At 34.2% G+C, this 12,180-nt stretch overlaps 1 protein-coding gene across 1 annotated transcript in view; it reads right to left on the bottom strand.

Moving 5' to 3' along the window:
* Positions 1–11,430, bottom strand: part of LOC126354302 (retinol dehydrogenase 14-like) — a 72,219-nt gene extending 60,789 nt beyond the window's left edge. Inside the window, exon 1 of the mRNA XM_050003856.1 lies at positions 6,821–11,430. Coding sequence (XP_049859813.1) covers positions 6,821–6,986 — 166 coding nt within the window. The 5' untranslated portion in view covers positions 6,987–11,430. The remainder of the gene's footprint in view (positions 1–6,820) is intronic.
* Between the last annotated feature and the right edge of the window lie 750 nt (positions 11,431–12,180).

The following is a 12,180-nucleotide window of genomic DNA, read 5'->3' as shown; positions in this document are numbered from 1 at the left end:
AGATACCCTCACTGGACAGGTCCTCTGAGAGTAACTGTTGCAGTAAAAGTCATAGTTTGGTATGGAATATGTAGTTTTCTTATTTGTGTGTCTTCTTCATTAAGGGTATGCCAACAACAAACTGTTATCTGTTGTTAGATAAATGTGTGCTGCCATAACTGCTGGCTGAAGGTAGGACATTTCCAACATTCGTTCAGTATGATCATGCTCCACCTCATCATGGGCTAGCTGTCCAGACATCCCTGGACATCTAGTTACCCCAGAAATGGATATGCTGTAGAGGTCTGATGGAGTGGTCACCACATTCCCCAGATTTATGTCCTTTAGACTGTTATCTGTGAAGACATGTGAAAACAATATTGTGTACATTGAAGACCAGAAACCTTGCACACCTTGGTGAATGGATAGTTGATACTTGTGCTCATATTCTGTGGCATGTGCTGGTTGAAGTCCGTGACAAATGTGTGGAACAGTTAACAATAACATTACAACATGCTGGACAACTCATCAAGCACATCTTCTAGGCTTTATATATGCTATCGTCAGCATTTGCCTTTTCTGTACAAAGTGCAACAAAAGTTGAGAACCAATTTAACTATGCTCAAATGAAAGAACCATTGTTTTTCTAGTGTAATTATCTATCTGTTTGGTATTTCAAATGAACCCCCTCCCACTCTTTCCTTTTGAAAATTACAAATAATATTCTAGATCGTGGCTTCTAAAATGGCCACAATCATGGTAAAATAGCCTCAAAGGTTCTTCCCAGGGCTCCCCTGACATCTTATACAACTCGATTTTAAATTTCTGTTCATCCAGAATTTTTTTGTTTTAGAAAGGTGGTTCCACATCTGTGCATCACCCCGTGAATCAATCATTTTCTACAGAATGACAGAGAGAAAAGGGTTCCACTCCTTACCCTCTTCTCTAAAGCAAATGACAGCTGATAGGCACTGGCGGACTGATACATTCTCTGTCAAGAATGCTTGGAAAGCTGAGACTGCCTGAGGAAGGTAAAGTTTTGGATTCAAGAGCTTGCTCAGCTCTGTTTTGTTGTTAGCGAGGTTCCTAAAACATGAATTACTGAATTCCAGGACCTCCTTTTTTCCTACAGTTTTTACATTCAGGACATAAGTTAATAATTTTTAATAATTATTGGTCAGTAAAAGTTAATAAGTTTTTCTGCAGATCTGAAAATTTTGTTCATGTAACACTACAGTGACCCTATGAAGAAACATGAGAAAACACCAAAGTGCGTATTACTGCAATTTTTCACAATTTATGCAAAATATTTTTTAAATGAATTACGCAAAATTTATTGACACTTTTGTGAATGTAAATTTCATTAGAATACAGGTTCAACTGATAGCTGGTTTACCAAATATGCAACTATTAGTTTATCTTGTGCAAATCTGTCAAATCTTTATTTGTGATATTTATTTACAGACCTTCCTTTGCAGAAGCCGGACTGATAGAGTATTAACAATTTACTGAGACAGAAGTGGGTTTGAATTGTATCATAAGCTATTTTGTCATAGGCTATTGAAAACCTAGAAGAAATGAGATAGTGCTGTAAGTAAAGTTCACTTGCTCATCTTCATTTTTGTAAATATATGTTGCTGTATATTTAATATTGTCAGTACTTACACTTCAGGTTTTTGTTTTAATTTGTGAGGACATTGAATTTACAACTTCTCATGTCAGTCTAAAATTTCAGTTCTCAACCAAAAGAACTACCATTTTTCAATGATTCAATGACTTTTTTTGTCACTTTCTAATTGTGTCCTCATAAGTGGTGTCTGTGTAGTGTGACTTCAGTATCTACCTAAGTAGATCCACTGCCTCTGTATCTGACTTCTCAGTTTTAGGACCTATGCTTTCTTCCCTCATAAAGATGACACATGAGATTAAATGACCAATGACCAATAATTTCATTTTATCATCGTTTAGATTATTACTTCAATGTATTTTCTTAATCACTTTGTACAACATGTGCCTCTTCATTAAAGATTAGGAGCAATAATGATGAAGCTACTAGTTTAATAAAAAAAAAACACTCAAAGTTCACAATTTTACCACTTTTCTTTTTTTTTTTTGTGGGTGTGACAGCACTGTACGCCTTTCTCCAGTATTGGTGAGTAGTGTCCAGTCATCATAGGATAGTTGTTCTTTACTTGAATTTTTAAGATATTGATCTGTATAACATTGGGTACTTTATCACTATGTCCGTCATTACCTACTGTACGTGCAAGGATTTGTAACTTTAGAGTCATGATATACAGAAAAATTACTGAAGCAGTAAATAAAATAAGTTTTGAATTTTTTTAATACTTGCATTATCCAAATTGCATATGTTATTAATGGTGGTAGCTTGTTAATAGCTTATACATTCGGATAGGAAACCTCAACCCTTTATCCATTAGATATGTCTGCCAAATCTGTGTTGGAACAGTTTTCGTATCTTCTACTACGGTTTTAGATAAAACAGATTGTTACTGTTACAACTGTTGCATAGAGGATGCACTGAGTTGCAGACAGGGACAACGAAGAGGAATGCTAGAAATATTTCAGCTTTTGGATAAAATCCTTCTTCTGAAGTAGAAAATTCGCACACATTCACACTATAACACACTCATAATCCATTCCACTGTCTATAGGCACTGAGGCCAGTATAAATTTAGCCTTAGTGCCCAGAGATAGTGGACAAACATATGTGAATATCTACATTTTTTCACTACTATAAGTGTTTCAGCATTCAGACACTCTTTTTCATTGTGTATGTCTGCAACTCAACACCTCCTCCATAAGGTGGTTATTACTGTCAGCATCAAATGCCATTAGAGAGTATATGGTATCAAAATAAATCATAAGAGCTGCTACAGTGCTGAAACTTCCTGACTAATTTGAATTGTTTGTTGAACCAGTATTTGAACCCTATATCCCATCCTTCCCAGGAGCTCTTCTGCATTTGCTGAAACCTGGAAGAAAGGATGTCACGAAGAAATGATTTGTTTATTAATTCTACATAACAAAGAATAATTTTATCTCAAATTATTGTCACACTGTAGTGTGTAGAAAGGACACTTGGTCTACAATGAGAACGGTATAAACTACAGGTTAGAGTCTACAGCTCACAATGACATTGTTTCAAAGAAATATGATGGTGTCAAGACAGAATAAAATCTATATGCATTTCAGTTTTTATATAGATTATCAATAAATTCGGACCCATTTAAGACAAAACAGCAGCAACATTAATTGTTTGTTCCTGATTCATTTCATATCCTTGAAGATTCTCTCTGTCTAGAGAAATTTACACTGTGTGTGTGTGTGTGTGTGTGTGTGTGTGTGTGTGTGTGTGTGTGTGTGTGTGTGTGTGTGTGTGTGTGTGTATGTGTGTCCCTCCCTTTGGTTCTTCTTTGATATAACTATAAATGAATGTCCCCCCCTACAAAAATATATCATCAAAGTTGTTGTCTAGAGAAATTTACACTGTGTGTGTGTGTGTGTGTGTGTGTGTGTGTGTCCCTCCCTTTGGTTCTTCTTTGATATAACTATAAATGAATGTCCCCTCCTACAAAAATATATCATCAAAGTTGTTGACTCAAGGAATTTGGTTAGTGGTTCAGCTATGTAAATATTTTTATGGCAAGTGTATTGTGTATTAATTCATAGTGCAGCTCTGTAGTCTACCCGCATTGTAGACATTGCAAATATTTTGTAGGTGTTCCTAGCATATATAATTATTAAACACTCTTTTTAATTGTGTGTTTTTGACAAATAGTACAACTGAACATTTCAAATTACAAACTACTCTAGAAAATTATGAAATCATAAACAAAATAGCAATAACACCTCATAGACATTAACTAGTTCTTTCAGTGTGGCAGAGGAAAGCTTGTATACAGTACTGTTAACTGAGTCAAATGCTATTGAGATAATGATTACCAGATGAACCATGAACTGATTGATAGGATGTAGGACAGATTAAGACATAAGTGATCAAATGTATGTGAACTATAGTAAAAGTTTCTAAAGGGCTGGTATGTAAAAGGTTTGTTCAAGTGTGGTCAGTCTCCAAGAGTTGTATGGATTGATATTTACTGTTATGCACCCAAAGGAGTAGGTTTTTGAACTCTGTTATTTGTTGCCACCAGAATACCAGAGATGATATAATTGAGTACATATGCAGAAGATTTCATGAATGTGGAGTGCATGTGATGCAGTCAGCCATCTGTGTACTACCCACAGAAGAAACTGTCTGCAGTTTTCACACCATTGTTTCCACATGCTACAATTGTGGGACCATTTTACTCATAGGTGAATCCTGGCCCAGTTTGCAAAGTAACAGTAGATACTGTTGTTGCTTTGGCAAGAAGCCTGAGTCTGTCATCCATTGGACACCAGTCAGTTTCTAAAGGGACAGCAAATGTGCAAGTGGTCTGCTGGTGTCCCACCAGACGATGTGTCCTGTCTCCCAGCCAACTTATAAAGGGCTCACCACACTGGCTCATTCTCATTCTGTATTGAAGTTTCCCTGAGTCAGTTTAGATGAGAGAGGTCCTACCTGGCAAGAGCTGTAGACCGTGTGCTGTACAGACTAGTGAGTTACAGACAACATGTGGGCTGGACTTCTGCAGAGACATGTTGAAGCCCTAGAGCTCAGGATAGTGTCAAACTGAGATCAGCTGGGATAAGGAACTTACTAATGGTGACAACATCCTCATGCACTGACAGTAATCACTGACCAACAACTGAATTAGTGAGAAGTATTTCAATCATTTGCTTCCAGTCTTTTGGTGTTCTTCAAACAGTGACTGATGTTCCAATGCAACTAACCTTGGCTAAATTCATTTGGTTGCTAAGTTATCACCAGCTTCTGTGATGGTAGGGCAGTGCAATTTAATTTAAATATTGTTTCTAATACTGTTATAAAATTGTGAGGCAATACCTTTTTTCTTTGTTTCTGTCCACAACAATGGCCTTTTATATTGGATTTGATTAAGGGCTGATCTGTGTTCTGAAGGTCAATAACTTTTTTTTCTTTATTAATTTTGATCAGCAGTTTCCTAAAAAAGTTGATAGCTTTGTCAATTTCAGTAATGTCTGCTCTGAGTTTGAAGATCAATAACCTTGATAATTTGATTAATTTTACCTGTATATTTTCCTACATTTGAAATTCCTGGACTTTTTATTTATTTTTTAATTTTATTAATGTATGCTGTGTGTTTTTGAAATAATAACTTTGCTAATATTTGGAAACTTACTGGGAATATATTCGGAGCTTTGGACTCATCTCATATATAAATATAATCAACAGCAGACTGCTCAGCACATTGAATATTTACTTTGGTCTTTTGAGCTGAATTTTCAGATAGCTGTTGTCAGATATTCTCATGGAATATGTCATCCTAACATCATTAACAGCTTTGCACAGTTTTTTAGTTTCTGTACTGGTGCTTGAGGCATTTATATGACTTGTGCAATATCACAATGAGTATTTCATTTTGATAATTATAGTCATATTCTTTAACTAATAATTATTGTTTTAAGTTTTTTAACTTGTGGAACCAGTAGGTTTCCTCAATATCTAGCAGTGTATATACTTTATATGCTGGTTTTTAACTTTTGTTAAATGGACTGACAAAACTAAAATAATTAATGTTTTACAGTAATATTTGTTTGCTAAGCAGCAATATTATGAGAAGGATAGTTGCTACTCACCATATGGCAAAAGTGCTGAGTTGATTGAACAAGACTTTTATGCTAATCCCAAAATTACGTTAAGAGTAAAAATGGACTGCCTTAAAAAAAGACATTGTTTTTACTAAGAATGTATTAAACAGTGAGTGTTAATTAACTATTACTATTTATAAGAATATAACTCCTTTGAAGTGACACCAAATCAGATCCTAACATTATTATTTATCTCAACAAAATGTAAAAAATTAAGACAGAGGGAATATTTACCAATATTTAACAGAAATTTGTGGTGTACTTGTAACAAACAGCAACACACCAAAACATGATACACACAGAGCACTGAAACTAAGTAAATTATTGAACTGAGTATTTCATTTCTTAGCTGTGTTGACTTCTGTGTTAAGAAATACATTTGTCATGAATTTTAACTTCACTTCTACAGCATCTACAACTGTACAAAGTGAGACCATGAAGAACTCACACAACACAAAAGGCCCTAAGTGTTGTGTTTAGTTTCCATGTCATGTGGCCCCATTCAAATAGTAGTGTTTGAGTCCTATCACAGCTTTAATATGGCTTTTATACCAATTATAAATTTCAGTAAAAGAAAAAATGCACTTTCCTAAATGTAATAGTGTAATTACTAAGAAAATGTGTGGTCAATAAGATATTAAATGGTTACTTTTTTCCTTCTGTGTGTTTACACTTCACTATTTTTATTTAGAAATGAGAATATTTTCCCTTTCCTGTGCTTTAGTTATTATATCTTAATTTTGAAGTGATAAATTATTTCCTGCAATGAGGATTGGCTTATAATATCCCACTGTAAGTGAGACGCAGAGTTAGAACCCAGGTTGAAACAATTCAGAAAATCACAATCTTCAGCACAGTATTTTAAATCATTGACTCAGAATCAAGGGCCAAAATTCGCCTCACAATAGGAAAATACTTTCAGTCAGAGAGAATGTTTACATAATTTCACATGCAAAACACATTTTTATCATGAAACCATTTTGGAACTTCAATTACTTGCATAAATGCACTGAAAGTTTAAGGAAAATGAAAAAGTGCATAATAATGTTGCCAAGCTATGTGCCAAAATATGTATTTCAAATCTTGCCTGTATTAGCTCCTGTGATAAGAACTGTCTTTCCATGGATTGTAGCATCACTTCTGCAATATCCAGTTGTAAATTTGAGGTACAGCTTTAGCACAAGCAGCAAAAGCGCCACACCAAATGTGTATTTGTTGAAGAAGAAAGATAAAATGTTCCAAATGAGAAACATGATTTTCACAATCTGTGATCACAAAATGTTGTTTCTATTCACACATAAAATTTTACAACAGTTTATTCACAGTCTGAGTTGTTTTAAAAATTTCTGCACAAAACACTAATTCTGTTCCCCACTGTATAATTATATTGAAAAATATTCAAACTATTTAATAATTACTCTGCTGTACCACAAAGTTTAACCCCAGAAAAGAATTCTGTACAAAGTAAACACTAGGCAACATTCATCCAGTTGTGCTTTATCTCATATGCAGTTCCTTCTCTTCTCCTTGAACAGCATACTTGATAAGCAAATTCCACAATTCAGACTCCTATTCAGCTTAATCAGGAGTTTTATAGGAGCTTCTGCTGAGCCATCAAACAACACACACATGCATTCTCCCCCCACTTCCACTCCAGCTTCAGGCAGTCAGGTATTGATCTGAGCTTTGCTCAGGGAGTCTATCTCTGTAGGACACTCAAATGGAAGGAGACTACTGCAACAGTTGGCTGATAAGCTATCACGTGGTTTGTGTGTGGCAATATGAGCTCCTTGACTGCATTTTAATGACCTCAGCTAATGTAATCACTTAGGATTCCCACGAACTCTGCCACTAGGCATACATCACCCATGCAGAACAGAATGTGTTACTTATATATGCAGTTCACACATGAATTTAAATTTGTAATGCCTTCCCATTTTTCAGAACTTTCTGCATTCACTGATAACCTTTTATACCTGTTTGATAATAACATTTAAATTTTGTGTGCTAAGTTTTTATTTAAAATCAGGCAACAGGAACTTTTCAGAAAAGCTTTTTTAATCATGTAATTTTAACAAATACATGTGTGTGAAACTATCTCTCTCAGGTATTTGAGAAGTTAAGCAAAACAGATTAATAAATGTATTCATATCCATGAATAGGAAAAAGCTGATGTGACCAAAACCTATACATCTTCTCAATTGGTACATACTTACACATATTATACATATTTAATCAACAACAGAGCAAATTATTGATAATGTATAATAATGTAGAATGTGTCTCTGTAAAAAAAATATTTATTCAAAATAATTTTTAGTAATAAATTAATTTGTGAGCATTTAACTTTCAAATTAATTAACTTGGTTTGGATCATCTTTATCAGGATTTTATCCTCACCTTTTGATGTCACAGTAATAAAAAATTTGTAACTGGTATTTGTTTCAGTATGCTATAAATGTGTAATGAGTGATGAACAGCTGCTGAGAAAGTTGTATCCATAAGGCATCTGCTTCTTTTCATTTTCACTTCTTTCAACATTTACACTAATTTGTGATTTAATATCAATACTCAGATGAATTTTATTCTGTACTTGGAAATTTTTGCTTTAATTCAATTTCCTTTTCTGACTAGTGTTCAGAATTTTACAGTATTGTTCATAGTTACATTACAGTTGTTTTATTTTTCTGATTAAAATGGAGATAACCACTTATAACCACTTACTGAATTTCCTGCTTTATGAGGTCAAAATTTTCAATTATCTTCAACCTTCCTAATGCACTTTGAACTGAAGGCATATTAAACATAAACATAAGATGAAACAAGATTTCTGATTTATATTAAAGGGAACCTTCTGGATGAACATTGTCCTATGTTGTTGTAAAGAAATTCTGTCCATTGATTGTTTCAAGTTTTTGTTTGTATTTCAGTTGTATAACCTTTTTCCTCTTATGGTCACCTAGCACTACTGGTATACTTACATCAGCTGGTCTTAAAACTAGGTTCTTCTGCAAGTCACATCATGCTGCTCTACCTTAATAATATAGTTTACTGTTGGGGAAAAAAACTGATAAAGGAAATATCTCTAAATGCCCTCATGCGCACAGTTCCATAAAGTAATTTAACATTAAGTGTCTACACATTCTAAAGTCAATTTAATTCTCAGAGAAACTACATTACCTTAATTAATGGAGTTTTGGTGGAGCTAAATAAGAGAAATTATCCCATTGAATTTTGTATCAAATAGAGATCTAGCACTTTGTGGATCATAAAATCATATTTGGGAAATGAATCTACTTTGGTGGTAATTGCACTCCTATGTACATTTCTGGATTATTAACTGTATGAAAGAAACAGATGAACATACTGTTTCACTATAATAGACTAATGTAAAATCAAAATGGGGATACATTAAATGCAACATCATTCAAGATAAAACAACCACGTCTGCTCTTGTCATTAAGTGACTAAAATATGTCTCAAGAATAGTGTAGTTAGAACATGTTAAAGGCAAAAATCAGGAATGCAACACATCTTCAGATAGTTTACATGGCGTCTTTATCTCCAAAACCAAATGCAAAGTTTCAGTTACATTATCAGACTGTAGCATAAGAATAAAAGTAAATTTAGAAGTAGTGTACATCCAAGATGGTTTAACTTTTCTTACCAGACTAATGAAATTTTTTCTGTTCATTAAGATGTTGATATGGTCATTAGTGGTTGTTTGAATTTTGAGTAGAAGAGAATAAAGGTCTTTCATTAACATTCTACATTAACATGGAATATGCAAAACAAGTTTGCAGTAGCATGCTGAATCAAACAGTAATCGGTGATACAAAAAAACAGAATTGGAAATAAATATAGAAGTCACAAAAGAGCGCTAAGTGCACTCAGTATTGCACTGTTATGTAAATTACCAAGAAATGAAAACAACACCAGTGAAAAGGAACAGAATTACTAACTCTTTATTTACACTCTGTAAAATATAAAATATACACTGTTATAGCACATATAACAAACAACAGGAGTTCTGACAATGAAAAACAAGGATGTACATATCTGTAACTTGTGTTAAACCACTTGTAATTAAAGATAAAACAATAATATCAATGCTGGTGTATACCATGATGAAGGATTGATGAAGCAAGCAAGAAATGGATCTTTTGTGACACCACTTATACAATAGATGCAATCATTTACAATGTGCTACTACCCAGAATTGTGAACTCATGTACACAAACTACAAGGGGATATGCAGTTTTGTATAATATCTGTATGTATCATGATTAAACATGGGGCAGAGGGAAAAAAACTTGATACAAATTGTTAACTTAGTATCAAACTGCAAATCCAAAGGTTCATGGCTGAGAAACACTGTTGCTATGTGACTGTGTATTCATTGATAAATTTGAATAGTGCACAGACATTCACTCTTTCATATTAAAAAAAGTTAGTCATTAAATACTAAAATATTGTGGATGTTCCTTATGAGAAGCTTAATTATAAAAATGACCAACATTGTTTTCTAGATTTGTTCAGAAAGGTAGAGATCTGCTATACATATACTCCATATGGCTGCTAAGTTGGCCTTTGGACTTTGTTTGATATTTATCAGTAATGCCAGTGTGTGACAGTAATTCCTTTTTAAATTTGCATATACTGTAGTGCATGGAGAAGTTGTTTTTTACATTATTGCATTAATAAAAATTTCAAACACCTTAAACCTGTTCTGACTGACTAACTGCTGCTTTCAAGGCAGTATGACAAGCAAGCTATGATTGCCAGACATGTGATCAGCATATCGCCAATTCCTCCAGTCATTATTGCTAGTAGATGAGTCCTTATGTTACCACTGCTTTTTTATTCAAGTAGCTCCTCAACTGGGCTTAAGTGGTTGAGTGAGCCCTATTCCAGGTCTCTCTACCTCAGAAGTTATCACATCTTTCTGCACTGAAGGCAGGGAACTACCTCTCAGATCATTTAGGCCAAACATTAGTGCTAAAATGTGATACCAAATTCAAACCAAGAAAAATGTACAAGGCCAGGTGAATATTATTTGCAAACAATATTGCTACACTAAGACATAGTTTAAGCCAGGAATCATGGGAATCAGTTATGACTCCCATTAGGGTCAACAATAAATGGAACATGTTCACAGAAATTACGACTGAGCACTTAAATAGAGCCATGCCATTAAAAAAAATGTGGGTATCCAGAAAAATCAACCTTCAAAATCAAAACCTGTGCCACTAGATTTTAAACCAAAAGATCTGAAAGAAAAAATGGAAAGCTCACATAGAGTGACTAACTCAGAGTTACACAAAGAACTCTACAAGCAGTACAGATATAAGTACCACAAGGAAGTCAGGAGATTGAAACATTATCTGAACCTCATATCTGTTGGCCGATTCTTTCTGATTTTAAAGACTTGCTGGTCAGTTGTAAATAAAATCAGAAACAATGAAACAGACACTAAAATTAATAATGTACAATTAACTGTGAATAAGGAATTTATCTCTGATCCTCTTCAAGTCAGCAATATTTTTAACAATTATTTCACAGATACTGTTGAAAATGATGTGTCTGTGAAACAGTATATAAAGTACTCATTTGAGTCCAGTAACAAACAGAACTGCAGTACACTAACAGCAGTAAGCACATATGACATTCTGCAGGTTATTGATAACTTCAGAAACAAAAAATCAACAGGATTGGATGAAATTTCTCCACATCTATTGAAGAAATACAAACATGCACTAATGAAACCACTAGTTCATCTAATAATCTGTGTTGTCAAAGATGGTGTGTTCCCTGACAAGTTGAAACTGTCTTTAGTGAAACCAATACACAACAAGGGGGAAATAAAGCATGTACAGAACTACAGACCCACTGCGTTAATCTCAGCTTTAAGCAGACTGATGGAGAAAATAATATTTAAAAAGATCCTGGAACAGTACAACAATGTTGACATATTAAGAAATTTCCAGCATGGTTTCAGAAGAGGTCAAAGTACCATGTCAGCAGCAGTGTAATTTGGCCTTCATGTTGTTGAAAAAATTAATGAAAAATACCAAGCAGCAGGAGTATTCCTTGACCTCACAAGGGCTTTTGATAGAGAACATCATGACATGCTCTTATCAAAAATTGCAAAGAGTGGTGTCACTGGGAAACTCATGCAATTTCTAAAAACATATTTAAAGGGTAGACAACAGTGCACAGAGATTATGTACTCTATGAAGAAATACTGGAGAAGAGAAGGTCAAGTACATACATTTTGGTGTTTCTCAGGGCTCTGTTTTAGGCCCTGTCCTATTCATATGCTATGTAAATGAATTTCCAAGTTCTCTTGGCAATAAGCAGTTGATCACTATGTATGCAGACAATACATCTGGTGTCTGCTATGCAGACAGTGAGCCCAGCCTAGTTCAAGAGATGCATAACTTTACT

Source organism: Schistocerca gregaria, chromosome 3 (assembly GCF_023897955.1).
Source record: "Schistocerca gregaria isolate iqSchGreg1 chromosome 3, iqSchGreg1.2, whole genome shotgun sequence".
Lineage (NCBI taxonomy): Eukaryota > Metazoa > Arthropoda > Insecta > Orthoptera > Acrididae > Schistocerca > Schistocerca gregaria.
This window is presented reverse-complemented; position numbering and strand designations above follow the sequence as displayed.